The 18,255-nt window shown below is 51.9% G+C and overlaps 1 protein-coding gene across 1 annotated transcript in view; it reads left to right on the top strand.

Moving 5' to 3' along the window:
- Positions 1-17,163, top strand: part of LOC102939129 (excitatory amino acid transporter 1) — a 136,999-nt gene extending 119,836 nt beyond the window's left edge. Inside the window, exons 7-10 of the mRNA XM_007059627.3 lie at positions 366-599; positions 2,740-2,934; positions 12,647-12,781; positions 16,199-17,163. Coding sequence (XP_007059689.1) covers positions 366-599; positions 2,740-2,934; positions 12,647-12,781; positions 16,199-16,394 — 760 coding nt within the window. The 3' untranslated portion in view covers positions 16,395-17,163. The remainder of the gene's footprint in view (positions 1-365; positions 600-2,739; positions 2,935-12,646; positions 12,782-16,198) is intronic.
- Positions 17,164-18,255: the final 1,092 nt, after the last annotated feature.

Below are 18,255 nucleotides of genomic sequence, written 5' to 3'. Positions count from 1 at the left end.
GCCTGGCTGGGAGGGGACAGAAAGGCATTTGGAGAGCCCATCATGCAGAGGCCAGTGCCATCACAGAGGGGTGGATTTCAGTGGAGGAGCAATCCCACCCAGTGCCCCAGCCTGTGCAGCCAGCAGGGGACTGAGGCCATTGACAGACAGACATCGCTTGGTCATTTGAATCCACAGGTCAGCTCTCTGCTCTCCCTGCAGCTTCCAGGAGGGGGCAGCCATAACCCCATCTGGCGACTCCATGCGTGGCCTGTGTCTTTGGGTGCCCCAACCTCCTGTGACTCTGTACAGCGTGGGAGAGCCGATGCAGTTATGTGCGATTCTGGAGGCCAGTTCTAAGCCCTGGTCCCTGTGTTCTGTGACAGGTATGCCCCAGTCGGGATCCTATTCTTAATCGCTGGCAAGATTCTGGAGATGGATGACTTAGCAGTGATGGGGGGCCAGCTGGGAATGTACACGCTCACCGTCATCGTGGGGTTGCTCATACACTCCCTGTGTGTCCTGCCGCTGCTGTACTTCATTGTCACCCACAAGAACCCATGGGTATTCATCGCAGGCCTTCTGCAGGCCCTCATCACCGCACTGGGCACCTCCTCAAGGTATGCTGCTTCCCAGGCAGACTGCGCTGGGCGGGGGCACAGCAACCCGTGGGCAGGGTTGCCAGGCATCTGGTTTTCAACCGGAATTCCCAGTCGAAAAAGGACCCTGGCGGCTCCGGTCAACACTGCTGACCAGGCTGTTAAAAGTCTGGTTAGCAGCACAGTGGGGCTAAGGCAGGCTCCCTGCCTGCCCTGACTCCACGCAGCTCCTGGAAGCAGCCAGCATGTCCCTGCAGCCCCTAGGCACAGAGGTGATCAGGGAAGCTCCGTGCACTGCCCTTGCCCCGAGCGCCAGCTCCACAGCTCCCATTGGAACCACACCAGTGGGAGCTGCGGGGATGGCGCCTGTGGATGCGGGCAGTGTGCACTGTGCAGAACCGCCTGGCTGTGCCTCTGCCAGGGGCCAGACATGCCGGCCACTTCCAGGAGCAGCATGGAGCCATGGCAGGCAGGGAGCCTGCCTTAGCCCCACTGCACCGCCGACTGGGAGCCACCTGAGGTAAGCGCTGCCCAGCTGGAGCCCGAACCCTCTGCTCCAGATCGGAACCCACTCCCACACCCTTCCTCCCTCCTGGAGTCTGCACCCTGCACCCCTTCCTGCACCCCAACCCCCTGCCCCAGCCCAGAGCCCCCTCCCACACCCTGAACCCCTCATTTCTGGCCCCACCCCAGAGCCCACACCCCCAGCCCAGAGCCCGTACCCCCTCCCACAGCTCAACCCTCTGCCCCAGCCCAGTGAAAGTGAGTGAGGGCGGGGGAGAGCGAGCGATGGAGGGAGGAGGGCTAGAGTGAGTGGAGTGTGGGGCCTCAGGGGAGGGGCAGGGGAGGGGCGTGGCAAGGATGTTGCTGATGAAGGGTTTTGTGCAATCAGAAAGCTGGCAACCCTACCCGTGGGGGAGGGCTGGGGAGCTAATTAGACATCATGGGACACATGCTCAGAAGCTCTCGTTATTCTCAGTGAGTGCTGAACTCTTGCCACCGCCAGGCTGTGGGGTGGGATTCCCAGCTTCTTGCCCTAGAACCCAGTCCCAAGCCCAACAAAGTCTCATGGCCTTCTTTGGCCCTGGATTGGAGCTGTGATCATGAGGGCAGGCTGCCTCCATCTACGTGCATTAGTGTATGTGCCAGCCGCCAAGGAGGCGTACATACCTGTCTGGGGAGGAGAGTGGTGGGGACTTAGCCGCTGGTCCTAGACTGCACGCCTGAGCTCAGGGCCCAAACTCATATACCACTGGCCTGGCCTGGGGGAGACTGCTCAGCCTGCCACTCACACACACATTCACAGACACGCTCACACGTGCTCTCATACACACACACGCGCTCTCATAGACATGCAGTCACACACAAATGCTCACACACATTCACATGCGCTCTCACACACCCGCTCTCACACGCACTCACACACATGCACTCACATGTGCTCTCACACACTCACACATACACACTCAGACAAGGCTGTCTAGTCTTTCTCAGTGACTGGGGAGAAGGGCCTCAAGACCCTTGTCTAAGACTGGTGCAAAGAAGCTCAGGATGGTGCCACCCTCCTGCAGTACAAACAGCTTTCTGCAGAACCTGCTGCGAGGCCCCACTCCTGGCCTGACACCGTCACTCCCAGCCAGCAGCAGGGCTGGGAGTCCCGACACTCTCAGGCAGCTTCAAAGTGCACTCTACCACCAAGAGACCCACTCAGCCTGCACCCACTCCCAGCAGCCACTTCTGACCTCCCCCTCTACACCTTGCAGGGCAAGAAAGCAGGGATGTGGGCTAATAACAAACGAGGGAAGGGCCAAGCATGCTGGAGTGCGTGGCCTTTCCTTTTTCCTAGAGGAAGCAGCATGGTCTGGTGGTTAGAGCTCTGGGAGCCAGGAAACCTGGGTTCTGCTCTTGGCTCTGAGCTTAACTCTCCATGTCACTTTGGGCAAGTCCCTTTCCACCTTTCTGCCTCACTCTATAATACAGAGGTTCTTGGAGGCACCATGCCAGGGGCCAAGCCCTTGGTCCTTTCCCCCAGCGTAGGCTCCAGTAGCCTTCAGGGTCTATTGCTGAGTGAGTGGGGTCACAAAACGCCTCCGGCCAGGGCCCCCTCCCTGGCGCAGAGGTTGGATGTGGCTCTTTCATGGTGTTTGGGGTTTCCTTTCAGCTCGGCAACGCTCCCCATTACGTTCAGGTGCTTGGAAGACAACAATGGGGTGGACAAGCGCATCACCAGGTTCGTTCTGCCCGTAGGCGCGACCATTAACATGGATGGCACAGCTCTATACGAGGCCCTGGCAGCCATCTTCATCGCACAAGTCAACAACTATGAGCTCGACTTTGGACAAATCATCACAATCAGGTGACTGGGCCCAAGAACCTGTGCCATTCAGAGGGAGTCAGGCATCGGGGGACTCGCAGGGCTTGACGGCTGACCCCAAAGGGATCAGGCACTGGTTCTGCTTTGAAAAGGGACTGAGAAGAGGGGGAAACAACAAATTCGGAGAGGGCCCCACTTTTGCCAGCCATGTTCTGGGAGGCGGTTCTGCCCCAGGCCAGAGATCAGGCTGTGGTTTTCAGACTGGGGTACATGAAGTCTCTCCCCATGGTGAGCAGAATGAGCCCATGAGAGCCAAGCAGCAGAGGTTGGGGGTTGGGGGATTGAGGGTGGAGGGGTCTCTGACAATGACCGCAGTTTGTAGTGTTGTTGCAACCATGTTGGTCCCAGGCTATTACAGAGATAATGTGGGAGAGGGAATATCATAGAATCATAGAATCTCAGGGTTGGAAGGGACCTCAGGAGGTCATCTAGTTCAACCCCCTGCTCAAAGCAGGACCAATCCCCAGGTAAATCATCCCAGCCAGGGCTTTTTCAAGCCTGATCTTAAAAACCTCAAAGGAAGGAGATTCCACCACCTCCCTAGGTAACGCATTCCAGTGTTTCACCACCCTCCTAGTGAAAAGGTTTTTCCTAATATCCAACCTAAACCTCCCCCACTGCAACCTGAGACCATTACTCCTTGTTCTGCCATCTGCTACCACTGAGAACAGTCTAGATCCATCCTCTTTAGAACCCCCTTTCAGGTAGTTGAAAGCAGCTATCAAATCCCCCCTCATTCTTCTTTTCCGCAGACTAAACAATGCCAGTTCCTTCAGCCTCTCCTCATAAGTCATGTGTTCCAGTCCCCTAATCATTTTTGTTGCCCTCCGCTGGATGCTTTCCAATTTTTCCACATCCTTCTTGTAGTGTGGGGCCCAAAACTGGACACAGTACTCCAGATGAGGCCTCACCAATGCCGAATAGAGGGGAACGATCACGTCCCTCGATCTGCTGGCAATGCTCCTACTTATACATCCCAAAATGCCATTGGCCTTCTTGGCAACAAGGGCACACTGCTGACTCATATCCAGCTTCTTGTCCACTGTCACCCCTAGATCGTTTTCTGCAGAACTGCTGCCTAGCCATTTGGTCTCTAGTCTGTAGCGGTGCATGGGATTCTTCCGTCCTAAGTGCAGGACTCTGCACTTGTCCTTGTTGAACCTCATCTGATTTCTTTTGGCCCAAACCTTCAATTTGTCTAGGTCCGTCTGTATCCTATCCCTTCCCTCCAGCATATCTACCTCTCCTCCCAGTTTAGTGTCATCTGCAAACTTGCTGAGAGTGCAATCCATGCCATCCTCCAGATCATTTATGAAGATATTGAACAAAACTCGCCCCAGGACCGACCCTTGGGGCACTCGGCTTGATACCGGCTGCCAGCTAGACATGGAGCCATTGATCACTACCCGTTGAGCCTGACAATCTAGCCAGCTTTCTATCCACCTTATAGTCCATTCATCCAGCACATACTTCTTTAACTTGCTGGCAAGAATACTGTGGGAGACTGTGTCAAAAGCTTTGCTAAAGTCAAGGAATAACACATCCACTGCTTTCCCCTCATCCACAGAGCCAGTTATCTCATCATAGAAGGCAATTATAGTAGTCAGGCATGACTTGCCCTTGGTGAATCCATGCTGACTGTTCCTGATCACTTTCCTCTCCTGTAAGTGCTTCAAAATTGATTCCTTGAGGACCTGCTCCATGATTTTTCCAGGGACTGAGGTGAGGCTGACTGGCCTGTAGTACACAGGATCCTCCTTCTTCCCTTTTTTAAAGATGGGCACTACATTAACCTTTTTCCAGTCTTCCGGGACCTCCACCAATAGCCATGAGTTTTCAAAGATAATGGCCAATGGCTCTGCAATCACATCCGCCAACTCCTTTAGCACTCTCGGATGCAGCACATCTGGCCCCATGGACTTGTGCTCGTCCAGCTTTTCTAAATAGTCCCGAACCACTTCTTTCTCCACAGAGGGCTGGTCACCTCCTCCCCATGCTGTGCTGCTCAGTGCAGTAGTCTGGGAGCTGACCTTGTTCGTGAAGATAGAGGCAAAAAAAGCATTGAGTACATTCACTTTTTCCACATCCTCTGTCACTAGGTTGCCTCCCTCATTCAGTTAGGGGCCCACACTTTCCTTGACTTTCTTCTTGTTGCTAACATACCTGAAGAAACCCTTCTTGTTACTCTTCACATCTCTTGCTAGCTGCAACTCCAGGTGTGATTTGGCCTTCCTGATTTCACTCCTGCATGCCCGAGCAATATTTTTATACTCTTCCCTGGTCATTTGTCCAATCATAGAATATCAGGGTTGGAAGGGACCTCAGGAGGTCATCTAGTCCAACCCCCTGCTCAAAGCAGGACCAATCCCCAACTTCTTGTAAGCTTCTTTTTTGTGTTCAAGATCAGCAAAGCTTTCACTATTAAGCCAAGCTGGTCACCTGCTATATTTACTATTCTTTCTCTACATCAGGCTGGTTCGTCCCTGTAACCTCAATAAGGCTTCTTTAAAATACAGCCAGCTCTCCTGGAGTCCTTTCCCCCTCGTGTTATTCTTCCAGGGGATCCTGCCCATCAGTTCCCTGAGGGAGTCAAAGTCTGCTTTTCTGAAGTCCAGGGTCCGTATTTTGCTGCTCTCCTTTCTTCCTTTTGTCAGGATCCTGAACTCGACCATCTCATGGTCACTGCCTCCCAGGTTCCCATCCACTTTAGCTTCCCCTACTAATTCTTCCTGGTTTGTGAGCGGCAGGTCAAGAATAGCTCTGCCCCTAGTTGGTTCCTCCAGGACTTGCACCAGGAAATTGTCCTCTACACTTTCCAAAAACTTCCTGGATTGTCTGTGCACCGCTGTATTGCTCTCCCAGCAGATATCAGGGTGATTGAAGTCTCCCATGAGAACCAGGGCCTGCGATCTAGTAACTTCTGTGAGTTGCCAGAAGAAAGCCTCATCCACCTCATCCCCCTGGTCCGGTGGTCTATAGCAGACTCCCATCACGACATCACCCTTGTTGCTCACACTTCTAAACTTAACCCAGAGACACTCAGGTTTTTCTGCAGTTTCATACCGGAGCTCTGAGCAGTCATACTGCTCTCATACATACAATGCAACTCCCCCACCTTTTCTGCCCTGCCTGTCCTTCCTGTTTATACCCATCCATGACAGTACTCCAGTCATGTGAGTTATCCACCAAGTCTCTGTTATTCCAATCACATTATAATTCCTTGACTGTGCCAGGACTTTCAGTTCTCCCTGCTTGTGTCCCAGGCTTCTTGCATTTGTGTATAGGCATTTGAGATAACTTGCTGATTGTCCCTCTTTCTCAGTATGAGGCAGGAGCCCTTCCCTCTCGCATCCTCCTGCTCGTGCGTCCTCCCGGTATCCCATGTCCCCACTTACCTCAGGGCTTTGGTCTCCTTCCCCTGGTGAAACTAGTTTAAAGCCCACCTCACTAGGTTAGCCAGCCTGCTTGCGAAGATGCTCTTCCCTCTCCTAGTTAGGTGGAGTCCGTCTCTGCCTAGCACTCCTCCTTCTTGGAACACCATCCCATGGTCAAAGAATCCAAAGCCTTCTCTCCGACACCACCTGCGTAGCCATTCATTGACTTCCACGATTCGTCGGTCTCTACCTCCGCCTTTTCCTTCCATGGGGAGCATGAACGAGAACACCACTTGCACCTCAAACTCCTTTATCCTTCTTCCCAGAGCCACGTAGTCTGCAGTGATCCGCTCAAGGTCATTCTTGGCAGTATCATTGGTGCCCACGTGGAGAAGCAGGAAGGGGTAGCAATCCGAGGGCTTGATGAGTCTTGGCAGTCTCTCCGTCACATCGTGAATCTTAGCTCCTGGCAAGCAGCAGACTTCTCGGTTTTCCCGGTCAGGGTGGCAGATAGATGACTCAGTCCCCCTGAGGAGAGAGTCCCCGACCACCACCACCCTCCTCCTTCTCTTGGGAGTGGTGGTCGTGGAACCCCCAACCCTAGGACAGTGCATCTCATGCCTTCCAATCGGCGGAGTCTCCTTCTGTTCCCTTCCCTCAGACGTATCATCTAGTCCACTCTTTGCATTAGTACCTGTGGGGAGAACATGAAAACGGTTGTTTACTTGTATCTGCATTGCTGGTACATGGATGCTCCCCTTTCTTCTTCTGGAGGTCACATGCTGCCAAATTTCTTCACCGTCCGTCTGTCCCCACTGTGCAGCCTGCTCTGAATCTTCAGAATGTTGTGTCCTTAGAAGCATATCCTGACGTCTGTCCAGGAACTCTTCAGTTTCTCTTATGCAACGCAGGGTCAATACTTGTTTCTCCAGACCTTGAACCTTCTCTTCCAATATGGAGACCAGCTTGCACTTCGTACAAAGTGGCTTCTGTCCTGTGGAAGAAAGACAAACATGGCACATCCAGTGCAGGTCACAACAGCTGAATGCTCACCATCCATATTACCTTCCTTCTACGAGCTTCCTCAGGAATTTTAGTAACTACTCAGAGAAGACAGCAAGATGTAAGCCTCAGTGGGCTCTCCCCGGGTGAACTCCCTCTGTTAGCCTCTCTGCTGTTCGCTACTCAGCTGGTTCGCAGCTGACTGGCTTTTTATAACAGTCAGGCCCACTCAGGGCTCACCTGGAATATATCTTTCCTTGGACCAGCTTCTGTTGGAGAAGGAGACAAGCTGGGCCAGCCCTGAAGAAGAGCTCAGTGCAGCTTAAAAGCTTGTCTCTTTCCCTGGCAGAAGCTGATCCAATCTAAGCTATTCCCTCCCACGCCTTGTCTCTGCAGCAGGAATGTTTGCTAATCACTGACCTTGGCGAGCAGGTTGTAAACTGAACTTCCCTGATTGATGTTACCTGTGAAAAGGGCCAAAAGCCCAAACTATAGCTTGAGGGTCCCCAGATCTCAGCTCTGCCCTGGAGTGCCCGGCTAGATAGCGAGTTACAAAGCAAGCAGCCAGCATGCCTGGGCTGGAACAGGCAAACCCACGGGAACACTTTGCAGTTATGACTGAATGTCCCAGCGGGGGCGGAATTCCTAGGCATTCCTGGCTGCTCCATCCCTCAGAGCCCTGAAATCTCCCTTTGAAATGGGTAAGTGCAGGGGAGGGCACATACTGCTGCTGGGACACAGTAGACCAGAGTATGGATGCAGGAAGCAGCCTGCGTTCATGGCCATTGCAAGTGTGCACTGTGCTGCATGCCTGACCAGCCACTGCCCACGGGGATGGCAGGAGCCTGCTTGGTGACCGAGGCCAGCTGTTGAGATTGCGGCTGATGGGATTTGAGCACCTTTGTGATACACTGAATTTATTGCTCGCACTACTTGCCTCTTTGGGTGACACTGGCTCTGTGAACTGGCGCTGGACTAGATCAGAGCATAGGAGAACTCCTGCCTTCCTCAAAGGCTGCAGGAGGGTTCTTCACCCCACAGCAGGGGCTGGGAGTTTGACTCCCCCAGGCTAGGTTGTTCCATTCAGTCCCGGCTTGGGTGGATTGTGCTGTGGCTCTTGTCTGTAGAAAGGGATGAAATAGCACCAGGACCTGAGCAGTCCTGCACTTTGTGGAGTTTGAACTCCGCACCAAAGGTCATCGCTCCAGCCCCTCTACAGGCTGCATGTTTATATAATCACACATCTTTCCAGCTGCTGACCAGTCTCTGTCCATAAGTCCCTTCTGAGCCATTTCTCACCCTGGAATCATAACCCAAAGCCAGGGAAACTGGGATGTTAGATGGGATGGGATCTGAGTTACTATAGAAAATTCTTTCCTGGGTATCTGGCTGGTGAATCTTGCCCATATGCTCAGGGTTTAGCTGATAGCCATATTTGGTGTCGGGAAGGAATTTTCCTCCAGGGCAGATTGGAAGAGGCCCTGGAGGTTTTTCACCTTCCTCTGTAGCATGGGGCACGGGTCACTTGCTGGAAGAGGATTCTCTGCTCTTTGAAATCTTTAAACCACAATTTGAGGACTTCGATAGCTCAGACATAGTTGAGAGGTTTATTGCAGGAGTGGGTGGGTGAGATTCTGTGGCCTGCATTGTGCAGGAGGTTGGACTGGATGATCATAGTGGTCTCTTCTGACCTTAGTATCTGTGAATCTATGAAACTGCTTCCCTTCAGGGCCTGCCTTAAAAGTTGAGACCCTTTCAGGTATGTCTACACTGCCATTAGACACCTGTGGCTTCCCCATGCCATAGAACAGGAGTGGGGAACCTATGGCCTGTGGGCCGGATTCGGCCCGTTGCTTAATTTCATCCAACCCGCGTATCCCATAGGCTGGGGAAGGCTGTGCCTCCCCAAACAGCCAGGCGTGGACCACACTCCACCCTGCCCAGGCCCCCTCCCCGCCTGTTCACCGCCGTGCAGCGTGCAGCTCCTCCAGTCCCCCTGTGCTCCAGCCAGGGCTCGGAGGGCTGCCCGTCTGCCCTCCTGGCACTCTGGGTCTAGGCAGGCCGGTGCGCTGCCTGACTTCCAGGCGCTCCAGGCCTGGGCAGGGCTGGGGCCCACGCCATCTGCCCTCCCGGCACCCCTCTGGGGCTGGGAGGCTAGCCTGGGGCAGGGTTTGGGGCCGGTGGCCATGGGGTGGTGTGGGGGCCACAGGACTCTGGCACGGAGGTGAAAGGGGCGTGGATGGGGGCTTTGGATCAGACCCTTGCTTTTTACTATTATGTGACCCGCGACTGATTGTTTTCTGTGGGTCAGTGGTCCGTGGTAGAAAAAAGGTTTCCTACCTCTGCCATAGAACATACGAACGGCCACATCGGGTCAGACCAACGGTCCATCTAGCCCAGTCTCCTGTCTTATGACAGCGGCCTGTGCCAGGTGCCCCAGAGGGAATGAACAGAACAGGCAATCATCAAGTAATCCATCCTCTGTCGCCCATTCCCAGCTTCTGGCAAACAGAGACTAGGGATGCCAGTTTCTCTGAAATGGCCTTATCATCCTTGAGTGCTCCTTTAGCATCTTGTTCGTCCAGGGGCCCCACTGGTTGTTTAGCAGGCTTCCTGCTTCTGATGGACTTAAAAAAAATTTGCTATTAGTTTTTGAGTCTTTGGCTAACTGTTCTTCAAATTCTTTTTTGGCCTTCCTAATTATATTTTTACACTTTGCTTGCCAGCCTTTATGCTCCTTTCTATTTTCGTCACTAGGATTTAACTTCCACTTTTTAAAGGATGCCTTTTTGCCTCTCACTGCTTCTCTTACTTTGTTGTTTAGCCACGGTGGCTCTTTTTTTGATTCTCTTACTATGTTTTTTAATTTGGGGTATACATTTGAGTTGAGCCTCTGTTACAGTGTCTTTAAAAAGTTTCCATGCAGCTTGCCGGGATTTTACTTTTGGTGCTGTACCTTTTAATTTCTGTTTAACGAACTTCCTAATTTTCATGTAGTTCCCCTTTCTGAAATTAAATGCTACCATGCTGGGCTGCCGTGGTGTTTTCCCTGCCACAGGGATGTTAAATTCAGTTATATTATGGTCACTATTACCAAGCAGTCCAGCTATATTCATCTCTTGGACCAGATCCTGTGCTCCATTTTGGACTAAACGAAGAATTGCCTCTCCTCTTGTGGGTTCCAGGACTAGCTGCTCCAAGAAGCAGTCATTTAAGGTGTCAAGAAACTTTATCTCGGCATCCTGTCCTGAGGTGACTGTCAATATGGGGATAGTTGAAATCCTCCATTATTATTGAGTTTTTTTGAATTTATATCCTCTCTAATCTCCCTGAGCATTTCACAGTCACTATCACCATCCCGGTCAGGTGGTCAGTAATATGTCCCTACTGCTTTTTTCTTATTATTCAAGTATGGATTGCTATCCATAGAGATTCTATGGTACAATTTGGTTCGTTTAAAATTTTTACTTTATTTGATTTGATGCTTTCTTTCACATATAGTGCCACTCCCCCACCAGCATGACCTGTTCTGTCCTTCCAATATATTTTGTACCCTGGTATTACTGTCTCACTGATTATCCTCATTCATCAGTATTGTAGGCAGAGATATTACCATCTCCCTATTCCTACCCCATGTTCCCATTTATACATCCAAACAAGCTGTGATATCTGCATCCCTATTATCTGGGAAAGTTTCCTTCTAAGGGTATGTTTACACTGCAGTTAGACAGCCTGGGCTGGCCTGTGCCAGCTGACTCCAGACTGCTGCGTGGCTGCAGGGTCCTAGACCCTGTGCTCCAACCCAGGTCCAGAAGTCTACACTGCAATTAAACAGCTCCTTAGCCCGAGCTGTGTGTGCCTGGGTCAGCGGTTTAAAACAAACCAAAGGAAGCATTTCTTCACACAACGCACAGTCAACCTGTGGAACTCTTTGCCAGAGGACGTTGTGAAGGCCAAAGCTATAACAGGGTTCTAAAAAGAGCTAGATAAATTCATGAAGGATAGGTCTATCAATGGCTACTAGCCAGGATGTGCAGGGGTGGTGTCCCTAGCCTCTGGTTACCAAAGACTGGGAATGGGCGATAGGGGATGGATCACTTGATGATTACCTGTTCTGTTCAGTTCATTCCATCTGGGGCACCTGGCATTGGCCACTGTTGGAAGACAGGATACTGGGCTAGATGGACCTTTGATCTGACCCAGTATGGTTGTTCTTATGTTCTTGATGAGACCTTTCCTGGACACTGTGTCCAGTTCTGGCCTCCATGCCTGAAAAAGGATGTCGAAAAATTGTAGAGGGTTCAGAGCAGAGCTACAAGAATGGTTCAAGGTCTGGAGAACCTGCCTTGCAGTGACAGCCGAAAGAAGCTCAATATATTTAGCTTATTGAAGAGAAGGGTAAGAGGTGACTTGATCACGGTCTGTACGTTCCTACCCGGTGAGAAGATTTCTGATCGCAAAGAGCTCTTTAATCTTATAGATTCATAGACATAAGGCCAGAGGGGTCCGTTTTGACCATCAGTTCTGACCTCCTCCATAACTCTGGCCATAGCTTCTGGGTTAACGAGAGCAGATCCTTTAGAAAGACATCCAATTTTGATTTAAAGACTGCAAGTAACAGAATCCACTATGTTCCTTGGTAAGTTGTTCCCATGGTAAATTACTCTCAATATTAAAAATTGTTCCTTATTTCCAGTTTGAGTTTGTCTAACTGAAACTTCCAGCCATTGGATTTTTTTCTACTTTTGCCCACTAAGGTGAAGAACCCTCTAGTATTATATATTTTTTCCCCATAGAAGTAGTAACAGACTCCACATCACACATGCAGTGCAGGGTTTGGATGGTGGCAGTAAATAAGGCAGGGGCTACAAACTGACTGAGGAATACTGAACAAGCTGCCTCCTTCACTGAGCACTGTCCGTCCTTTGTGCTGAATGAGGTGCAGTCCTGTGGAAACATAGTGTATGGTTATAGAATTAAGAAATGTATCATAATGCCTAGACACAAGGTGGCAGCGCTAGGGTTGCACAGGCCACCAGAGATCTGCCATTTCCTACCTTTGTAGTGTGTGACTTTGCAGATTTAACGTTTTAATATAGTTTTTTTTTTCATGCAATTAAAAAATAGAATAAAATAAAAATAAGTGTGGAACCAAATTTGGGGCTTGAACCTGCTCCACTGATGCCAAAGGCAAAGATCTTGGTGGCTTCAGTGGGAGCAGAAGTGTACACTGATTGAATGAAGACCTGCCCCTTTGCAGGGCATGGCCCACACCTTTCTTTCTCCTGCTGATCACTGTGCTTTCCTGTCCTCCCCAGCATCACTGCCACTGCAGCCAGCATTGGAGCGGCGGGCATCCCCCAGGCAGGCCTGGTGACCATGATGATTGTGCTGACATCGGTGGGGCTGCCAACTGAGGACATCACCCTCATCATTGCGGTGGACTGGTTTCTGTAAGTGCCCTGCACAATGGCGAGCTCTGCTCCAGCTGCAGAGCCAGGTCCTTCCTGCTATGTGCAGGAGTTTGCTGTGCTCAGTGCCTGGTCCAAACAGCACAGTGAAGGCTCTAGGACCACCTTGTATCACTAGGCTTGCAGCCTACTCCTTTACATGTGGGGTCCAGCCAGGGCTCCTCAGCACATATCCCAGAGACTCCAGGCACAAGTGACCATGTTCAGAGCAGCTGGGTCACTGAGCAGAGTAGGCTCCGTTTGCTCTAACTGGCCAAGTCCTAAAGACTTTTCCTAGACCTTCAGGGCCAGCTTGTCCCCAAAAGGTGCAGGCCTGCATTGGGGCAGTACTGCACCCAGGGAGCTTGGGAAGGGATTGTGTCTCAAGGAGGCACAGGGCTCCCTGGGGGCAGGAGTGTGGCATCGGCGCCAGAATAGGGAGGGCCAGGGGGCCATGATCCTCCCACTTTTTGAAAGTGGACAGATTAGCCCTGCCCCCACCTCCAACCCTGCTCCTCTTCTTCCCCCCAAAGCCCCACCCTCTGACCAGGCTGGCAGCTGGAGCCCGGCTGGGGAGCCTGGGCAGCGGGGGGTGCCATGCCACTGACCCGCCACCTGATTGGGGTGGGGGAACCAAGAGAAGCCCCCAGCCCATGTCCCCGCTCCTGGGCCCCGCGCCCAGGGCGGGTGGAGGCTCCTCATTGCTGCCTGGCCACACGGCTCTTACAATGGCCGGGCTGCGGCTCTGAGGCCCTAGCCCCTGGCCGGAGCCAGGTCAGAGTAATAGCCATGCAGGCAACTGTGGGGAGCCACAAACCCTCCACCTGCACCGGGGGTTGCTCTCAGCCCCCTCACACCGGGCAGTTGGAGGGTCTGCGGCTCCCAGCCCGCTCTGGGTTCCGGCATGGCTGGGGGTGGGGCAATGGAAGGAGCGGGGCTCCTGCCCCACCACTTTTGGGACGGTTCCACCGGGGCTGGAGTGTGGCCCTGGCAGACAGCAGCAATATTTGTGTATTCTGCGTTCGTTGTGATGCAGACTGAAGCGGGTCACGCTAACTATGGGCATTAAAAATTAACACAGGAATAGACTGAAAGAGCAGCTCCCAAGTCTAGGATTACGTTGGTAAGAAGAAAATTGACCAGGGCTGCAGGCAAATGGCTACGGGTGAGTGCCAGAAAGTGCACCCCTGCAACACAGAGCAGGGGATGGAGGCTGGCGAAGGGTCTCAGGCCTGGAGTTGGCTGAGGAAGGCGAAGGAAAATAGGGAGATGATGAAATGATGTTGGCTGTTATGTTTAAATGCTTGCACCGTATAAGGGATCAGCTGCCTCCTGAGCACCCCCTCATGGCCAGAGGTCATGCTGCAGCAGCTGCTTCTGTTCCTTTCCTTGGGCCCTTTCGTAACTCACTCAGTTAACTGGTGCTTAAGCGTTTTCTGTTTCACAGGGTCGCGTTAGAGCAAGGCAGGGTGTAGGCTGGTGCTAGGGTGACTGTAGCAGGCCCTCAGAGCTGTGTTTGCACAGTTCGGGGGTAATCCCCCAGCAAAGCTCCACCCCCTCCTACGTGCACAGGCCCAGGACCCTCCCTGTCCCCTCTGAGCCCCTGCCCTCGCACAACGCTCGGCCCACTCACGTCGTGCAAGTGCTTAAACATTCCAAAACCGAGGCAATTCATGCACGAAACCCTCTGCTGGGAACCAGTTCCAGCTGCCACACATGCAAGTTACCTGACAAACCACAAAGGCAAGGAAATGAAAAGTTAAAGCACCTAGCAGTACATGCCCTCTACTCCACCCACAGACACACACCTTTTCATTACCGCAATTACCGTATGCCACGTGGCGCAGCCTTAACCCAGAGGGATTCCAGCCTCCTACCCCCACATTTTGCAACATATGTAACATATAGTGTCATCTCTATAGCGAGGTGTAGTCAAGTCAGAACATGACACAGGCTCGATCCACCATCTGGGCCCCTGCTTGTCAAGAATCAGTTTTCATCCCTTTCATTCCTGAACTGGTACTGTGATAGGCATGCATCCTACATAATGTGGGGGCACCTAGCCCACCCCACTCGTAGAGTACACACCAGCATCAGCAGGGACAATCTGATTGTCACCAACACAGAGGCCAAGAAGGGGGTTTGTGTGGGGTCATAAGAATTACAAGTAAGCAGAGCAAGTTCAAGGACAAATGACTTCTGCCTAGATGTGCCTCCCACAGTCAACCGAACTGGAAGAGTAGGAGCTCAAGGTGAAACAGTGAAGAAACAGGTCCTATTGGCAATAGTGCTCGTGGGGTAGGTGGCTGCCATCCCTGAGGGCAGCGTTAAGGTTCTGGGGTAGATGTGACAGTCCCATGCGTGCCAGTGGGTGTAGAGGGAGTGTACCAGTCAGTGGCTTCACTCCTCACTCCATGGTTTTGTGTCAGGTGTGTTTTGTGTGTGGCCACCTTAATTATTTCACAATTACCTTTTTGTGTGTGTATAAATAAGTAGAACGATGACATAACAGCTACTGGCAAAGAAACCGGAGCAATTTGGTGGGAAATGATTTTTAATCATATTATGTCAAACTCTTGGTGGGGGCAGTTTGGTTGGTTGGTTTTGTTCAGGCTCATTTTAAAGCACAGTTCTGCTCAGAGACAGCTTGGTGGGGTGGGGAAGTGTCCTTGTTTGTCTTTCAGTGAGTCCGAATCCAAAGCCAGCTGCCAGCTCTGGGCCCTGTGGGACAGGCTCTGTTCCACCATCACCAGTAGAAAAGGTTCTGCAGGCCAAATTACCCCTCCAGGAGAGCTGTGCGGCCCCGGTGCTTGGAGCAGGACTGCACAAGTGTGAAGTGATGGGAAGTTCTGTCAATGCCAGGCTGCAGTTCACTCTATCTCAGCCCAGCTGGCTCTGCCAGATGAAAACCAGTCACAAGTTATTTGAGACCCTAAAGGCAGCAGAACTGAGAGCGATGCACAGAGTCTGATTTCCCTCTCACACCAGTTGTAAACTGAGAGCAATCCCTTTGAAACCGGTGGAGCCGTACTGGTCCTGCTGACATTCCAGGGAAGTGCCGGGCGGAAGTGAGTGGCGGGAGTAGATCAGTTGAATAAGAAGGACTCATTTTAAAATCACTTCTCTGAGTCAAACCGAACTTCAGGTGTCCCAAGTCGGGGGGGCCATTCCGTAGCTGCCTAGATCTGCCTTAGGAAGATTTTCAGCACAAATTTCATTTTGACCCTTTGTCTAAAGCACCAGGCACTAGAGCTGCTTGAAAAATGGGGAACATTTCCCTGAAAATGTTTGTGGAAAATGTGTCCCTTTTTCTGTTGAAATTCTGACAGTTTTCAGCTAGCTCTGGTACCAAAAAGTGATGAGATTTCCCTGAAAGACTCATCCTGTTTTTCATGGTCACTCTTCTCTGCTGCTTTCCAGGGACCGTCTGAGAACCACCACCAATGTGCTGGGGGACTCCCTGGGAGCTGGGATTGTGGAGCACCTGTCTCGGCATGAGCTGGATGCACAGGACAGCGAGCTCGGGAAGTCTGTGATTGAGGAGAATGCGAAGCCCTACCACCTGATCTACCCCGTGAACACCCACAAGCACCGCAGCAGTGAGACAATCATGTGACGCCAGGGAGCAGGGTTCAGACTGAGCCTTTAAAAAGGTCAAGACTTTCAGTGGCGGGGGATGGAGAAAGAGCCAAGCAGAAGCAAACTCTCCTCCCCTTACACACATTTCCCCATGCAGACTCCCAGCCCTGCCTCTTTTAAACCTAAGCTACAGAGAAAACAAAGATTTAACCCTTTCTTTACCTAGACAGTTAGATGTTCATTGTGACCCTCATATTAGAGAAGCAGGACTGAGAGGTCCTGCCTTTGTGGTCCACTTCCCCACCCTGGACTAGACTAGGAGTGGGAGGATGATAGTGTTTAGATTAGTAACTGTTCCTCCTCTGCACTTTGAGGCAGAAAACTGGAGCAGCCTCTGTCTCCCACTTCTAGACATTGTCTGAGGCACCAGGTGTTTCATTAGCATCTTTCTTCAAATTTTTATCTGCCTTTCTTTGTATGCTTAAGGACCAAGACAATAGGCAGCAACTGGCTCCTAGAATTAGTTGGTATTTTGCAGTAACCAGCTAGGATTTGGTTGCTTCCATGGTACTTCCCTGTCACTATATAGCAGCATTTTTCTTGTGAAGTCCTGGCTTTCTAGTTTCTATTGTAATCCAGGAATCAGACCTGAGTTCGTTACATTCAAAGGTAGAGTTGGCCGAGCACAGGGGTGGCCAATCTGGGGCTCCGGAGCCACATGTGGCTCTTCAGAAGTTACTAGGTGGCTCCTTGTCTAGGCCCCGACTCCGGGGCTGGAGCGACAGGCGCCAACTTTCCAGTGTGCTGGGGGGTCCTCAATGCTCAACCCCTGGCTCCGCCACAGCCCCTGCCCCCACTCCACCCCTTCCCACCCCTCCCCTCAGCCTGCCGTGCCCTTGCTCCTCCCCCCTCCCCCTGCAGAGCCTCCTGCATGCCACGGAACAGCTGATCAGGAGGCGCTGGGAGCGGGGAGTGGAGCTAATGGTGGCTCTTTGGAAATGTACATTGGTAGATTCTGGCTCATTCTCAGGCTCAGGTTGGCCACCCCTGGCCTAGCAGCTCCCCTGGTTCTCAGCTAAAGCATTACCCAACCAATAACTGGAGCTAGATTAGTGATTTGATTGTCACTGTGGCTGCATAGAAGCATTGTCACAAAATTCTTAATGTCCTCCTGCAGAGATGCAGAGCCAAACAGCAGGTCAGGCTCCACAGGTCTGAGGATCACCACTGGGAACCCGGTTTACATTAGCAAGGGGCACACAAGGAATCAGGGGGGAGCCACTAGAAGAACTCCCCGACTTCTCAAGTGGCAATTATATTTATATCAGAATAGCAGCAGTGACATCATAGCAGCCCAGGGTTCCTGAGGGCCTATCTCGTGCAGTATCCTGACAACCTTGTTACAGGCAGCTCTCGGGGCTGCATGGCTTTCAAGGGGCTGGGAGTCTGTGGACAATATGGACATTCTGACTTTTCTTTTACTCTTTAGTTTGGGACAAAATATCATTACCTGTGAATATGGGCCAGGCTGGCAGAACCAGGAAGGGGTTGAATGACTTCTGTTCATCTGAGAAGCTGCTACAGGTGGGCACACGAGCACAGACAAAGAATTGATTGGCATTGGTTAAGGCATCTAGCAGTCTGTAGGTACTCCAGGACTTGGATGGGAAATCAGGCTTCTTCTATAAGGTCAAGAGGGTCGAGGGACAGCTCAGTGGTTTGAGCATTGGCCTGCTAAACCCAGGGTTGTCAGTTTGATCTTTGAGGGGGCCATTTAGGGATCTGGGGCAAAAATTGGGGATTGGTCCTGCTTTGAGCAGGGGGTTGGACTAGATGGTCTCCTGAGGTCCCTTCCAACCCTGTTATTCTATGATTCTAGGGGGTCGTGTCACTCCTCA

The sequence above is a fragment of the Chelonia mydas genome, chromosome 25 (genome assembly GCF_015237465.2).
Source record: "Chelonia mydas isolate rCheMyd1 chromosome 25, rCheMyd1.pri.v2, whole genome shotgun sequence".
In the NCBI taxonomy this organism is placed as follows: Eukaryota; Metazoa; Chordata; order Testudines; family Cheloniidae; genus Chelonia; species Chelonia mydas.
The sequence above is the reverse complement of the archived record's forward strand: the minus strand, read 5'-3'. Positions and strand labels throughout refer to the sequence as shown.